Genomic DNA, 16,849 nt, shown 5'->3' on the forward strand with positions numbered 1-16,849 from the left:
CACTTCATACCGAACTATTCCACCATAGCAGCACCACTGACCGACCTTACCCAAAAATCAGAACCAGTGCAGGTGGTATGGACCGACAGGGCCGAAAAAGCTTTTAATGAACTTAAGACTGTGCTATTCACAAACCCTGTTTTGAGGATGCCAGACTTTAACATGCCTTTTACTGTATTCACAGACGCATCAGACATGGGGATAGGGGCAGTGTTGTCGCAGGTGGAGGGGAGGAGGAACACGTCGTTGTGTATATCAGCCGTAAGCTGTCCCCAAGGGAGCAAAACTATGGTACGGTGGTGAGAGAGAGGTTGGCGATTAAGTGGGCATTAGGGTATCTGAGGTACTACCTCCTGGGGAGAAGTTTCCGTCTGGTCACTGACCACACCCCCCTCAAGTGGATGGCGGGACAGAGGGACAACAATAACTGGATAACGAGGTGGTTCCTAGCACTACACCGTTTACATTTGAGGTGTTTCACAAGCCCGGAAAACTACACAGTAACGCGGATGCTCTTTCTCGCCGAGACCTGGTGGGTCCAGCTGGCGCGAGCCCCCCTGGGTCTGGCTTGAGGGGGGGATGTGTGAGGGATCAGCCGGATCAAGTGGTCTGACTGCGCCCTCTCCTGGAGGTGGGCTGCAGTACAGCCACTACTGATGCTCACCTGAGGTCAATTGACTAATTGTGTTTGTGCTCTCATAAGGACCAGACTTGAAGGGGCAGAGTAAGGTTAATTCCACAACACCATGATTCCCTGTTATATGTTCGGATCAAGCTGTTAGTTTTGCATTTAGTACCAACTGATTGTTTTTTGGGGGGATAGCTATTACCCTGGTCTTTGTTTGTACTGCCCCGGGGGGAGAGTTGAAAGAAAAACCCCCGATACAGTTTCCTTCTTTTTATTTAAGTCACGTCTCTGCGTCTCATTTTGTGCTGTCGCGCCTAGGATTTTGTCAGTGAATAGGTATGGCCTTTCACAAAGCATACAGTCCTTTGAGATCATTAGTGAAGGGACACAATAAATGGATGTCGGTAGACGCTGTTGGTGAATGTTCTTTGCATTGTACTGAATTTAGGCAAGGGCAGAGGATATTGTTTGTGTTGTTCTCAGGGAACAGTGTTGATGCAAGTTCTGACCTCGGTGCTGTTTGACAAGATGGAGAGGGAAACACCAGACACCTTCAACCAAGGACACTTCCTGCACCAGGTCGTCAAGTTTGTCCAGAGGGAAGCGTTCTTGCCCTTCTCTGCAGGTAATCCTAACATAGCCAGAAACCTAGTCTGTACTGGTCCTAACCCTTCACAGGTACGGGATTCCTATACAGTGTTGTCAGAGAATCAGTTGAAAACCCCAGCACATCACATCTCTGTGTGTCTGTCCAGGTTAAATTGTGTGGCTTGGGGAGGGTCTGGCCAGGATGGAGTTCTTTCTGTTTTTGATCAGTTCATTCCAGAAGTTCCGTTTCTCCACGTTGGAGGGGTGGAGCTGAGTCTAGAGTGAAACGTGGGAACTATGATTTCGCCCCTCCCTTTCAAGATTGACTGTATGTCAAGGCTTGTTAGAACGCTTAGATAGACGCCACGGCTTGTTAGAACCCCTTCCAGATCTACGACACGGTTTGTTACAACCCCTTCCAGATCTATGCCACGGTTTGTTACAACCCCTTCCAGATCTATGCCACGGTTTGTTAGAACCCCTTCCAGATCTACGCCACGGCTTGTTAGAACCCCTTCCAGATCTACGCCACGGCTTGTTAGAACCCCTTCCAGATCTACGCCACGGCTTGTTAGAACCCCTTCCAGATCTACGACTCGGTTTGTTAGAACCCCTTCCAGATCTACGACTCGGTTTGTTAGAACCCCTTCCAGATCTATGCCACGGTTTGTTAGAACCCCTTCCAGATCTACGACACGGTTTGTTACAACCCCTTCCAGATCTATGCCACGGTTTGTTAGAACCCCTTCCAGATCTACGCCACGGTTTGTTACAACCCCTTCCAGATCTATGCCACGGTTTGCTAGAACCCCTTCCAGATCTACGACACGGTTTGTTACAACCCCTTCCAGATCTATGCCACGGTTTGTTAGAACCCCTTCCAGATCTACGACATGGTTTGTTACAACCCCTTCCAGATCTATGCCACGGTTTGTTAGAACCCCTTCCAGATCTACGACACGGTTTGTTACAACCCCTTCCAGATCTATGCCACGGTTTGTTAGAACCCCTTCCAGATCTATGCCACGGTTTGTTAGAACCCCTTCCAGATATATGCCACGGTTTGTTACAACCCCTTCCAGATCTATGCCATGGTTTTTAGAACCCCTTCCAGATCTACGCCACGGTTTGTTAGATCCCCTTCCAGATCTATGCCACGGTTTGTTAGAACACTCTAGATCTAAAGATATACTGTATATCTGCGGCATTCTGTATGTAAAATACAATGTGCATTATGCATCTAATCACAATGGCATCTTTATTATGTGCCTTATGAATGTAACCTTCCTGCTGAAGTAAATATGTCCCCCCCCCAAAAAAAATCATCATGTTTTCATCAACACCTGTGAATGTTTCATTATTGTCTTTATCAAGAAGAGCAGCCCTGTTTCATTCACAGTCATTTATCTAAACAGAGTTAGAACATCAAGTTACATAACTGACATAAAACAGTCTAAACAAAGCTGTCCGTTCTCTCTCTGGTCAGGGGCAATCACAAAATGCTTACACAAAGGGCTCTTTAACAGGTCTCAAGTCAGTCAAGTGAATACAAATACTGTAAATCTGTGTGTATATTGAAATGGTTAACTCCCATTATACATGATCCAGCCATCAAAGCTTGTCTTTCCAGTTCAGAGGCTAATCTATGACAGTTGGATGGTGAAATGTGCCATGACAAGCAGAGCAGTATTTCAGGACCATTAAATGCCCCCAGAAACATCTACATACAAAAGGTAAATGTGGTACACCTCTACCTTTGGGCCAGAACTCAGAACTGGTACTACTATATTGCAGATCAACAACGCTAATGATGGTGGAACAAATGTTCAATGAAATTACCCCCCCCCCCCGCACATTGACTTGGTACCAGTACCCCCTGTATATAGCCTCATTTTATTGTTGCTCTTTTATTGTTCTTAACTGCATTGTTAAGGGCTTGTAAAGAAACATTTCTCGGTCAGGTCGACACCTGTTGTAATCAGCACGTGTGTACATATGTGAATACAGTGGGCAAAGAGAGCATCCGTTTCTAATGAACATACTGGACATAGTGAAAGGAGTAAGGTATGTAAACTCTTTACATTAACATTTTCTATATAGTTTAAATGTAGGCCTATAGCCTACTGTATCCGAGTGTCAATGTAGTAGTAACAAAGCATAGCTGGCAAGTTAGACAAGGTTTGCTTTAAGAAATGTGAGCAATGCCTACATGTGTTATGGAGGGTCACTTTTGGTTTTGAATAGAAAGTGAGGAGTAAAAATAGAAATATGAATTCCACAAAGAATGTGACTAGCCCACTCTCAGTCCATAACAAACTCAACGCTTTGAAAAGACTTTATTCTTTACACGACATGAAAAGGCCTTCACACTTATTTTCCCACTAACACAATCAACAAGTAGCCTACTATCCAAACAGCGTGGTTCAGATCTCATTTCCTAGTGCTGCGCTGATCTCTGTATACATGGCATTGTATGTATGTGAATCAGTAGACGTACAAGTACTATCCACTGCAAAAAAGTTCAAAAACTGAGCTGTGAAATCAGCTTTGTACGCTGCTCTAGAGTCCAAATCATTTTAGTTGAAGTGTGTGTATAAAATGTAAGCAGCAGCACATGACATACAAGAATTTCACATTTTCTCAAAACAGCAAATCCAACATCTAGCTAATTGCTTGCCTTGAGCTAAAGTAAGCCTCACTATAAGGCTAACAATCCAACCCAGTAGGGATCATAACATCAGTGGATAGCTATTTTAAAGAGACGATCGTTTCATTCAGTTATCCCAGTGCACCTCAAGCCAAGACGCATCAAACTCAATCCCCAGATGCGTTGTGGGTACAGAGGAAGGCCAATTTGCCCAAACAAATTTAAAGTCATTCAAAAAGGTTGTCACAGCATTTATACTTCATCAGAGAGGAATAATATTTAAATCTAGGAGCTGTGTCCACAATTGCAGATGCAATACAGCCAGGACAAGGTTGAATTAATCCACATTTCATAACCTTACTATAATTTAATCTGGGTCTATGAAACTGGCCCATAAATGCCAAGCTGGTGTTTTAACCCTGATAACAGTAGTGCTGTATAGATTATACTGTTGAAACCTTACTACTCATCTAGACAAGACATTCAGAGAATATAAAGGCCCAACAGTATTCCGTTAGAGCATGCAGTAAATTCTAGTACAGATCACAGTTAACACATAGAAAATAAATACCATAAATAGTCCTGGATTTCTGATTTGATTAATTGATTCTCGGCTGCCGCACCAGAGATATATGTCAGTATGACATCACAGGATATTGACACAGGTCTGCAGTATAGACTTCCTACTTTTGTGTAAGAAACTAGTTATGGACGTTTGGTGGCCAGCACCAAATACACCTATTTCTCAGTTATCTGTGCTCCATTCATCCCTGGTGATTGTGACAACACAGAGGAGGAAGATCAGAGGTCAAACTCTCTCTGTAGTCCAATGGTTAATAGGGTGTTTGTTACATCCTTTAACTGCATAGTGTTGTTGATTCATCATTTTGTAAAGTATGAAAACATTTTAGAATATCACTTATATTCAGCTGGTAATAGCATTCAAATAAGCCATTTAAGACCACATGTGTCTTACAAGCTCCAATTGTATTTTTTTGCGCATTCATAGACGGAATAAATGACATATCCCGGACTCAATATACAGCGTGTCAGGATGTCGAGATCAAGAATCAAGGTTCATTCAATAGGCATTCCAGTCAGAGCTTGATGCTATCTAGACTAACACAGGTATATTGAAGGGCTCAGTCAGTGTTCTGTGCTAGGCTAAAGCTAATAAAGCATGTGGATAGGGTTGTCAACTCAGACCAAACTCATTCCAGGTGATTATAAGCTACTGTGCGGTATATTACTGTACAGTGTATCAGTGAGGAAGAGGGAACCTAACTGGACCAAGTGCTCATGTTCACATCAGTCAGTGCATGCTTGTCCCCTCCCCAGGGGCTGAAAGCTAGTGTGCTTAAGGTCACTTGAGTGTGCACTTGTGGAAGGGAGTGAGAGAGGAGGAATTTGTCTGTTTCCTTCAGATGTGGGAGACCCCGGTCTTAGTGGGCCGCCATGTCAGCAGGCTGCCGTGTCAGCAGGCTTCTCTTCCGGCCCAGCACGAACACACCTTATTAAACTAATCATGGTCTAACTTTAGCCTGCATACACGGTGGCCCACCTAAGTAGTCACCCATCCCAGGTCTAGTTAGCGGTGGTGGCAGGCACGCTGACAGAGAGGGTCCTGCGGGTGGCGTTGGTGACCTGGCGCTGCTGGGACAGGAAGGACTGACCGGGGGGCACCATAGAGGTGGAGCGACCCCCCAGACGGGCCTCGATCGCCAGCTTCTGGAAGCTCAGACTCTGGAGGGAGTGGAAGAGAGATAACATTTGTAAACTGTACATTCCTGTCATTAATTTTCAAAGGAAATATGAGGTCTAAAATACAATGTGTGTCTATTCAGATGTCATGTTCTAACCTTGTTGTACCATGCTGTTACAATCAGCTTCTCCTCATACTCTCTCAGCTTTGCCTGCTCACACTCCCTCTACAGAGGGAAAGACAGAGAGAGTGAAAGACTATCAATACCAGAGGTCGAGTATTATATTATAGATCCCCCTGTAAATGAGTGCCTCCTGGCTGAGGGTTAAAGAGAGGCCAGGGGTTAAAGGTCAGCGTTACCTCCAGACTGAGGATCCTCTTGTCTCTGTCCATCAGCTGGTTCTTCAGAGCCTGGATCTCTGCTGTGGCTGGGTTCAGCTTGGGGTCCAACGCACGGATCACCTACAGCACAGAAAGAGACCGAGGGCTTCATCAGACATCACGGGTGAGAGCAGAACCAAATAGAGACATTATCTTTTTCCACACTTTTTGTCCAGCTGCTAGTTGGATAAGAGCGGAAGGAATGACAACTCACGTTGCGTGCCTTCTCCAGATACATCTTGTATCTCTCCTCCATGGCTCTCATATCATCATCCTTCTTCTTCAGAGCAGCCATCAGCTCCTCCAGTCTCAGAGCTAAGGGACAGACACAGACACCACTCACTGGGGCTCTCTGAAAACTATACTGCCAATGTTATGGTTGTGTTACAGTTGTACTCACAGGTCTGTGTGTTGTCTGGCTGCAGGTCCTCCAGCAGTTCTTTCTTCTTCATGATCTCATCCTGCGCCTCATTCAGTTGCACCCTGGGTAATAAAACACCTTATTTTATGCATCGATCTCTTTGGAGTAACATGGAGGTCTCACAAAGCGGTATGCACCATACTTACATATGAGCATCCAGTTTCCTCTTCAGGTGAGACTGAAAATAGAGCAGTTGAAAGAGAACACAGCTACCATTACCTTAGAGCTGCTCCTGTACAGTATGCAGGGTTAATGTTTGACATAACAGTATGTGTAAAGTCTATGCATGTACTGTCTAGTGTGTAACTCACATCATCAGTCTTGGCCCCCTGGCCCTGTAGGCTTTTCTGTAGATCCTCTACCTGCTGTTGCAGCTCAGTGACTCTCTCCCGGTTTAACCTGGAAGTACGTCACACACACACACACACAGGAAGTAGAAAGTAAAAACATCCAAGACAGTACAAGTGAAAATATGAGCCAGCTAGTGCCACCTACACACCTGTTCTCAGTGTCCAGTTCAGAGCGTGTTCGGTGTGCCTCCTCTAGCAATGTCTGTAGTTCAGAGATCTTCTCATTCTCTGATCCCTCCTGCTGCACACGCAACATCTTATTCTCATGCTGGAGCCGGATAAACTTCTCCCTGTATGGACAAGGACACACAGTTAGTGCAGTCAGCGACTCACACACAAAACACAATTATTAAATGATTACCTGTACTCTATAGGTAGGATTTCAGCAGCAAGGTTATCATGGCTTGGACTGCCAGCTGGCATCCCTGCCATCCCTGTGAAGAGCGAGAGATCAGATCAGTAACCATGTGTATCTGTAAGCCTCCGAGACACAGACCGTGTTGGAAAGCATCAAAACTGTGATGTATCATGGGTCAATTGTGACTGACGGATTTACAAATAACATTAATAGTTATTTATGAAGCAATGTGATTTGTAGATCAGTCAGTCTCAACTCCCATTTAAAGTCAGCAGCAATGTCGAATGTGCCCACACCATTTATCAAAGAAACCTTCACTTCCCAATCACACAGCACCAAACAGCCAGTCTACATTGTCAATGCGATGGTCCAATGAGCTACCTGCTTGTCGGAGCTGGTCTTGTTGAGCCTGGTTACAGCGTAGCTCCTCATTGGTCTCCTTCAAAGAGTCTCGCTCAATGATGATCTTCTAATGACATCAACATCAGGAGACAGAGAGGAGATAAGCCAATAGCATCAGACTATTGCCTTGTCCAAAACATTCCTTAGCTCCTTCCCCTACTGTGTTTGCAAATCAGAGGGACCAGGTAGGTTGCAGTAGAAAGTGTTGGGATCCAGTCTGTACCTCTTTCTCCTTCATCACAGCGTCGTATTTCTCCTCAAACTTCTTCATCTCGTAGGCCAGGTTATCTGCCCGCCGAGACTCCTCTGACAACTTCCGGTGCAGCTCCTGGACCTGGCAGGAAACAGGAAATAGCTTTAGTAAGCCCCCTGATTGGCTTTTTGTCCTTCCAAAATGATGTCTCCTCAGAGATGACTTGGTAGGTGAGGGCAAAAGCTTCAGAGTTCCGCCATGTTTTCCCCAACCCAGCGCTGTCAGATCTATAGTGCAAAAGGGAGGGGACAACTTCAGGAATGATCCTGTCTCTAGTATATCTCACCTGTCTCTTGTATGTCTCTAGCTGTGCGCGGGCAGTGTTAGCCTTGCGTAGCTCCTCCTCCAGACTGACAGTGTTGTGCATGTAGGTCATGTTCTTCTCCTCCAGCAGTTTGACTTGTCTCCTCAGATCTCCCAGGTCTTCCAGTTTACGCCTGTATGTCTCCACTGATGCCTCCAGCTTCACAGCACGGTCTGAACAGCTCCTACACACAAGAGAATTTCATTTCATTCAATTTATAAAAAGAGAAATAAATAAAACGGGCACCGCGAAGGACCAAAACAAACACATTCTCACTGGTCTACCCTTGCTTCTAACTAACCACTTCCTGTCTCCCACTTATACACCAGTATTCCATCAACTCAATTGATGGGAGGGTCTTCTGATTAGCTTGTTAGCCAATGCAGACAGCACAGACTACAGATAGGATTAAGAGAGAGGTGGTGGAGTCATTACAGGTAATCTTTTCACATCCATGCAGCACAACTGCAATAAAGACGACCTGGAATGCCACCATACACACACCTGAGGATGTCGAGTTCGTCTTTAAGTGCTCGTGACTCCTCGGCCAGGCTAGTAAGTTCGTCGTTACGATGCTGAACCTCGATCAGCTGCTTCTCCAACTCCTCACAGTGGATCCGGTAGTCATCCTTAGCTGCCTCTAACCTACACACACACACACACACAGAGAGAGAGATATCTGTAAGCGCTGTGCTGAATTACTCTAAGCGTCGTCCCAGTGCAATGCGTTTTCACTGACACACACACCTGAAGTTCTCCTCCTGTAGTGTCTCTAGCTGTATCTGTAGCTGGCTGTGTTTCCGTCCGGAGGGCGTGCTTGGGTCATCAAACGCGTCCAGCTGATTGGCTCGGTCCGTCAGCACATCGTTCTCAGCTAATAGGCTGTTCCGCTCCTCCTGAAGAACTGTCACCTGACCAGGGTCAAACCAGGGTCAGAGGTGGGCTGTGTTTCAATCCCAAAATTAGTAGTGCTAACATAACTATCAAATCCACCATGTTTTACAGTCCATCCAATACGGTGGTACAACACAAATGTTCACATATGCATGCAGAATGAGAACGTTAATAGGTTGAACAGCTGGTTAGTTTACCTCCCTCACACACACTCTCTCCCCTATGTTCATTAGTCATGGTTTATGCCAAAGACAATAACTGGGAATAGTGTACACACACAAGTAAAGGGTCTGAATACTTATGTAAATGTGATATCAGTTTATTTGTAATACATTTGCAAAAATTAAAATAAAAAAACGATTTTCTTTGTCAATATGGGGTATTGTGTGTAGATTGACGAGGGGGAAAAACAATTTTATCCATTTTAGAATAAGGCTGTAACGTAACAAAATGTGGAAAAAGTCAAGGGATCTGAATACTTTACGAATGTACTGTAAATAGGCCCGTTTAAATTTTGGCTGGCCTGCCGTTCCAAATAAAGTGGAAACATTTTTTAAATTATGAGCAAAAATAAGTTGTCCGGTCTAGGCAGGGCCATCAGTAAATAGGTCAACGGTATGACTAAATAATTCATCAAGGTGACTTTTCCACAAATAGACAAGTATTTACCTTTCCATTGTAGCAAGATCTTACCTATTTTTGCTAACTTTCTATTCAAATGTATTGACATAATTTATTTTGCAATATGAATACTGAATAAGTCCACTTCACAGTCAGATCATTTTAATGGTAAACTACACAGTAATATAAAAGTTGTATTTTTTTGTGATCCAATACGCAATATTATAGTTTGGTTGTAATCTAGAAATGATCTAGATCCTCTGAGGTTGTGTAGGGATCTATATTGGTTGTAATCTAGAAATGATCTAGATCCTCTGAGGTTGTGTAGGGATCTATATTGCAGATTTAAAAGAAAACATGAGTCGTCAGTGTACAATGACACCTTTGTTTTTAAGCCCTTGATTTCGAGCCCCTTGATATTACTGTTGGATCTAGTTTTAATAGCTAACATTTCTATCGCCATAATTAATAGATATGCAGATAGTGGACAACCTTGTTTTACGCCTCTTGACAGTTTAATACTTTCTGAGAAGTAGACATTACTATTTTACACCTGGGGTTACTACACTATACATAACTTTAACCCATTGTATAAGAGATTCTCCAAAATGTAAGTAGTTCATACATTTATATATAAAAGTCTAGTCATACTTCAAAGGCCTTTTCAAAATCAGCTATGAAGACCAGGCCTGGTTTCTAGATTTGTCAATGTTCTATTGTTTCCAATACTTGTCTTATTCTATTTCCCATGTAAAAAAAACTGTCTGATTAGGATTAATAATATCTGACAATACCTTTTTAATTCTAAGCGCAATACATTTTGCTAGAAGCTTGGCACCACTGCACTGAAGTGTAAGGGGCCTCCAATTTTTTATGTTGACTTGATCTTTATATTTGCCACCTAATCATAGAATTACATATAGAATCCCTATTAATTCAATAGGATCTCTGAAGATTTGTCATTGAACTTGTAAAATGTATCACGTTTTATTGTTGCATAAACACATCCAGTCATGACGCTTTCATTCGATTGTCAAACAATCACTTCAAAAGAGCCTTTCCTTTACCGCGCACGTTCATCTACTCCCAACACATTTCCAGACAGCAAACAGTGGTGAATGGAAAGAGACATATTTTCATTAGGCCAGAATTTATGCATCCACTCTCTGCGTGTCGGCCACTAACCTCTGCGTTCTCATAGAACCACATCGCATTTTGGAGCGTAGGCTATACCACCCGTTTCAAGTCCATTCCCTAATTCATAATGCCTCTGACATGTGGTAATGATTAATAATGGTATAGATTTAACATTTTATTTTCATTATTGTGATAGGCTCATGTTTTACTGGTACGGCGCAGCCCCACTATTTGTTTTGCCAAGATGCCGTATATTCTTAATTTCACACCTGGAGATACGTGTTAGTGACAGAGAGCAATAGAGGATAGAGATATTTTAGTCAGCCACGGCAACCAACCGTTAGATGTGTTTAGTCTGCCTCAACGACGAGCAGCCATGCAGCCATGTGGACTTACCTTTGTGTGTCCGTGAAGAGAGAAAATGGTGATCTACTGTAACAACTCAATCTGTAGACACGAGACGATAGACCCATTCAACAGCATCAGTACCTTTACATGGACTTGACTATTATGAACTTGACCTAATCAGTAACCAGCAGCAGGGTTCTGTCCTGTCCTGTGTTTTCCCCAGCCAGGCAGAGCAGGATACGGCAGAGAGAGCAGGCGAAGGGAAAGCAGAGTGGCCCAGTCTGTAAACCACAGCCCTTCTGCTACACCAGCCACAGACAATGGCCTCTGGCATCATAGCACATAAAACAGACCCAGTTTATACTAGGGCTGGGAATTGCCAGGGACATCACGATACAATATTATCCCAATACTTAGGTGTCAGTACAATATGTATTGTGATTCTCACGATTCTATATGTATTGAGATTCGATAGTGCGATTTGATGTTCCAAACATATTGCTCACTATATGTCTGCTGCAGAGACAAGCCAGGGAAATAAGTGCTGAAAACATGTTGGGTCACTATTTAAAAAGAAAAAAGGAGAACAAGCTATAGGATAAAAAATATTTTGGCACATGTAAAGCCGACTAGTGCTGGCTAATGCTACCTACAGTAGCAATAACAAAAAACTAAAATAATATCGATAGGATATCATCCAAAATTAATATCATGTTTATACTATACCAGGGTTGTGTGTGTGACAGCTAAATGGTGGTAAGTCTAATATCCACTCCAGTAACCTTGATGGAACTAATTTAGTTGACTGTGTGCAGCGAGCTTATTCAATGCGTCGGTTAAGGGGCCTGTAGAAAGTGGATTTGTGTATGTGTGTACCTGTACGTCGAGCTCATGACAGCGCTGGGCTAGTTCCTCCTTCTCTGACATCAGATCCGCCAGGTCCTCAAGAGCCTTCTTCAACTGAGAGAGACACACACACACTTAACACTAGCTAGCTTCTCTACAGCCAGCCTACTTCAGCAGGTCCGGGGAGAGACGAGCAATATCACAGTACTAACAAGTCTAAGACAAGCGGTCAACTATGGAGAGACATGCAATCAACAACTATTATACAGACAACAGCATTCTATTAGATCCCTATAACACAGTGCATCTCCTCTCACCTCTTGTTCCAGGTTGTCCAGTGACAACTATAGAGGGACATGCACAGTCAGCAACAACAATATATATATATATATATAGATTATTAGAGGCCTAACACAGCGGATCTCCTCCTCTCACCTGTGATTCTACATCTCCCGGTGGCTCTGCTCCAAACTGGGCCATGTTCTCTTTACTCATCAGCTGACAAAGAGAGACATGGTACAGGTTTGGTTAGAGAACTACAGTCCTACTCATTCACACAACAGGTGGTCCACCATTACTTTCCTACCGTACACGTCACACTATTTAAAAATCAATCAGAGATAATGGCCCTGCTCAGGCCAAACCTCACCTCCTGAATGGCTGTCATCACCACATGCTGTACGGACTCCTCCAGAGTCATGATGACCTGGATGTACTCTGCAGGGGGAGACAGAGAGAGAGGGGGGATGGAGGGAAGATGGAGAAAAGGAGAGGTGGGGGGGAATTACACACAGTTTCTGTTTTGGGTGCCAGTCCGTTTCAGATTTAGACAACTCCTTTGTCATTGTCTTGGCAATACAACAATATAGTGTTGTTGAATCGTTCTAGTTCAGCCTCTGGGACTGGACTGCACCGTGTGTGTGTGTGTGTGTGTGTGCTACCTTGTTTGCGTTCACATTTAACAGCACAGCCCAGTATGAGCTGCAGCAGTCGTCCAAGTTCTACAGGGTCTGAGTGTTCTGCCACCTTCACCAGGTCTGGCAATGGAAACTCCTGGATCTGCTGGCTCAGGGCCTAGTAACAGACAGAGAATATAACAGCTCTAACCAGACATAAAGGGTTATAATCTGGACCAGGTCTAGCAAGAGGAAGTCAGATATTCTTGCTCCAGGACCAAGTGACAGAGAATAGAACATCTATTGTGAGGCTGCCATGGTAATAACCATTCATAACCAAACTGGGGAAGTCTTAAGATCTGCTGGGCTACGACCTAGTGCCATAGACAGAATACAACACTTACAACGAGACATAACTCAACATGTTTCTACCTACCTCATTGTAGTAATCCACCATCATCTGAAGGATCTTCTTCAGGTTGTTCATCTGGAGAAAGAAGTTACAAAGTCTTCACTTTAGAAAAACAAAGTGTACCCCTCAAAGAATTTCTGAGTGAGTATTTTCTGGTGTGAGGATGACAGCACTGAAAGGCTAATGGCTGGCTAAAATGCTAACAGGGCCAGCAGAGAGCAGTCACTCTGGTTTTTAGGTCAGTAGGGGAGGGAAGGAATGAATGGAGGAAGGGACTTGGCGAGGGAGGATAGTAAAGGAAATTAGGAATGGTCAGAGAGGAAGAGGGAGAAGGGGAGAAAATGGAAGGGCAGAAAGAGGTCAGTATGGAGTTCAGTACTTTGAGTCTCCAGTTATCCCCAACATCTTCTTTAATGCGACCGAGCCAACTTTTACTGAACCACGCTGGATCTCTGCAAAGCACAACACACATACATGCATAAGCATTGAATTCTACAAGCCACTCGTAAGGGGCTTATTGGAGGTGTCATTTGTGACAGACTTGTAAAATCGTGCTTTAAACAAGGTACATTTGTTGATTACTAGGCATACAAATACGATCATTTCTTGGTACATTTGATATGAGTTGTGGCCACAATCGGACTAGGTTGTGAACGACTCTTAGTAGAATGCACTGCCGTGAGAGTGAAATATCATTCAAACTGCAGCACCCCAAACGAGTCGTTCTCGAGTTCGTTGAGCAGAAGCTGTGTATGTTTTGGTTCTGCAAAGCTGTGTACATCATAACATTCAATAATCAATTCATTGCATTCATACTTTCATCTTGCGAACAATTAGCAGTTCTAAACATGTCTATTTTGTCTCTATGCTGCCAGCAGCCCGATCCATTTTGCCTGCAAGCATTTGACAGACAGTAATTGGTCAGAGCACATCTCAAGAGTCACCGGAGGGGCGCGTATTAATGTGCGTGTCATCTGTCAGAGAAAACACATGGCACCGGGAAGACATTTAGATTCATTCAGTGTGCGTTACTCACATCTGATGCAAGGCCTGAGACATGGCGACGCCAGTGGTGAGCTCCACTACAGCTGTACATGGTGACCCAGTGTTAAAGGTCTGGAGCTGAGACGGGATGGATTCAAACAAAGATTATGACATAGATTAGAGTACAGACAGGGGGAAGACACTGGGACATAAATGAGACAGAGGAGGCACTGAAATGTATCTCCACTTGCATTGATCATACAGCAAACCCTGTCATGAACCATCAAAAACTACATTTCATTGGTGTGCACATGTAGCCCTACCTAACACATCAACCCAATTGTCATTCTCAATCCATGAGGATTTCCTCTTGCTTTAATGGTTAAGACATTGCATTGTCATACGAGGTTAGAAAGAGGTGTGGTTGTGTGTGCATGAGTATGGTCACAGAGAGAGAGAGAGAGAGAGCCCCAGAGAGACATGCTTCAGTACTCTAGTCTAGGCCCTACTCTGCTATGGTGGACGTGTGAATAAGTAATCCTACAGGACTGTGTCTCCATGGTGTCTGGTGAGCACTCACTACAAACCTGCCACAGCAAGTACTGCAACCAAGGCTTTTTACCTTCAATACAATATAGACACTGCCTTCCCAGTCCTGTGCCCTCAACTTATACTTTAGCATCCACTGGATGTAAACTGTAGTGCTCCCCACCACTCAATGGCTGCATTTACACAGGAAGCCCATTCTGATTCTGAGTAGTGGAAAAAGTTCAGAATTGTGCTGCCTGTGGAAACTAAGTCAATGTGGTTATTCATTCACTGACATTGTGTGTACTGTACTGGTTATACCCTTGCAGCATTCAAGGAAAATCATGCATCTTGAGTGTCTTTGTTGTCCCCTCTCATTTACACTCCCACTCAATTTCAGTCACAGAAGATTTGAAAACAATGGTGGGTGAATGTCCAACAGAAAGGGGCTTTCATTTGGCAAGATCTCCCAGGTAGCAGCAGATAAAGAGGATAGCCAAAAACAGGAGGAAGCCACTTCAGTTTATTGGGATGCAGCCCTAGTCCTATTCTGTCCCCTATTGACACTGGAGGGGGGAAAGCTCCACTACAGGAGAGAAACATGCTGTAACACTTGGCACACTATCTAATCTCACCTAATAGCCTAACTGACTTCAAGACACATTTACATGATCTCAAATGTTACTAAATTATTGCAAGCCATGTAAGGATTAAGGTTGCACAATAAACTGTAGCCTACAGGTGCGACAATTCACATTAGGCGTTTAGGATCAACCCAAATGAAAGTTACATTATTACTGATTTGCCAGTGGCTATAATCGAAGGAGCAACATTCCACAAATATCTAGCAGTTAATGAGATTAGCTCCCTAAATCGGATGAGGATCAACTGAATTCAGGGATATTGTTGTCTTTCGTTGTGTGTCGAAGAACTAAAGACAAAACTGGAAACGAGGTAACACTCATTTTGTGCATTGTAGTTTCAGATAAAATACCCACCCAGCGCATAGCCGATTTAACTCAACTCCACGATTTATGATGGAGTTTATCTACGACTAGCGTGGGAGGCCTGGAACTCAAACCTTTAGTTAAGATTTTTCTTTTAAAACAACACAACTAATGACTTCAGCACCCAACGAATAGTCCGCAATTAATCAGAACAATGTATTGTGTAATTACCAGCCTTTCTTTGGGTACTGAAATCAGTAGCCTATTTTTTTAAATAAAAACGTCGGAACTCCAGTCCGCCCACACTAGTCCCCGCTCAACTCCATCATAAATCATTGATTTTAATCGGCGTATATACTCTATACAGGCTATTCTTACAGCCTAGCTGACGACAATGGTTTATCAATACGCAAACATTAGGCTACTGTAGGCCTAAATTATAAATAGGAGAGAACAGGTGGGTTTCCAATCGTGGCCATTTCCTGATTGCTCTAGTCCTGACACTAATTTACCTGCCACAGGTAAATTATATCGTCATCGATAAAAACAGTCAAATAATTCGTGCAATCAGACGCTTTAAAGCGCTCTCGCATTGAACAGCGGACATCGCAGACAGCACTTACCCAAATAATAAGGCTCTCACACAACACCGCTTTGTCCGTCTCCATTTCTCCCCGTCAGGTTTGGCCAGATATGTCCGATGCACCTGCCATCAACAACAACACCGTTCCCCTTCCCTCTGCATTTGACCTCACCTGCAGGGGGTTGCATCTATAACGTTAACTGCGTAATATGGATAGGTTTCCTACTCACTGCGCAGTAAAAGCACCGTAAATTCATACGTGAATAACTGCCTCGCGCTTTGACGTTTTCCGTTACGCGGTTGAGACGGATGGGGATTGACGCGATAAAGAGCACAAGAACGCAAGAACGAGGAATGAAACACCAATGGTGTCCTCTGACTGGAACAGACAGACCAATCAGGTTGACTATCTGACTGACTGACAGGTCTGTGTGGAGCCAATCACAGAGCGGAATCAAGGGTTTGCGGAACACCTCAAAAATCTGAGCTGGATTTCATTCTAAAACCTTGCTCCCTTTTCTCGGTATTTTAGCAATATATTGAAAGAGTGACAATTAGGGTACTTGGTGGATATTTAAATCACAAGGGTAATATACCTTTACCATATTGCTTACCTATC

General features: G+C 43.7%; 1 protein-coding gene across 2 annotated transcripts; it reads right to left on the minus strand.

The window, feature by feature from the left end:
- Positions 1–3,535: 3,535 nt before the first annotated feature.
- hook1 (hook microtubule-tethering protein 1) lies at positions 3,536–16,514 on the minus strand. Of its 2 annotated transcripts, XM_029632837.2 has the most exons (23): positions 16,271–16,514; positions 14,225–14,310; positions 13,568–13,640; positions 13,213–13,263; positions 12,822–12,954; positions 12,530–12,597; positions 12,316–12,378; positions 12,198–12,224; positions 11,911–11,994; positions 8,782–8,945; positions 8,539–8,679; positions 8,017–8,218; positions 7,701–7,811; positions 7,457–7,544; positions 7,079–7,151; positions 6,867–7,007; positions 6,679–6,766; positions 6,514–6,545; positions 6,347–6,429; positions 6,161–6,261; positions 5,926–6,027; positions 5,723–5,791; positions 3,536–5,606 (listed from the first exon to the last, which is right to left on the minus strand). In XM_029632837.2, the coding sequence occupies exons 1-23, from the start codon at positions 16,313–16,315 to the stop codon at positions 5,448–5,450; spliced, it is 2,184 nt and encodes a 727-aa protein (XP_029488697.1). In that variant the 5' UTR covers positions 16,316–16,514; the 3' UTR covers positions 3,536–5,447. The 2 variants fall into 2 exon arrangements, with proteins under 2 accessions (XP_029488697.1, XP_029488698.1); XM_029632838.2 differs by lacking the exon at positions 12,198–12,224 and having other exon boundaries at positions 16,271–16,330.
- Positions 16,515–16,849: the final 335 nt, after the last annotated feature.

Source organism: Oncorhynchus nerka, linkage group LG24 (genome assembly GCF_034236695.1).
Source record: "Oncorhynchus nerka isolate Pitt River linkage group LG24, Oner_Uvic_2.0, whole genome shotgun sequence".
NCBI lineage: Eukaryota > Metazoa > Chordata > Actinopteri > Salmoniformes > Salmonidae > Oncorhynchus > Oncorhynchus nerka.

What these genes read in the sequence shown, in the direction of transcription:
- hook1 (XM_029632837.2), bottom strand. Translation starts at nt 16,315, where the DNA reads ATGGAGACGGACAAAGCGGTGTTGTGTGAGAGCCTTATTATTTGG. An exon ending in CGGGAGATGTAGAATCACAG is followed by an intron (nt 12,225 to 12,315) that starts GTGAGAGGAGGA and finishes GTCCCTCTATAG; the next exon opens with TTGTCACTGGACAACCTGGA. An exon ending in GACGAACTCGACATCCTCAG is followed by an intron (nt 8,219 to 8,538) that starts GTGTGTGTATGG and finishes TCTTGTGTGTAG; the next exon opens with GAGCTGTTCAGACCGTGCTG.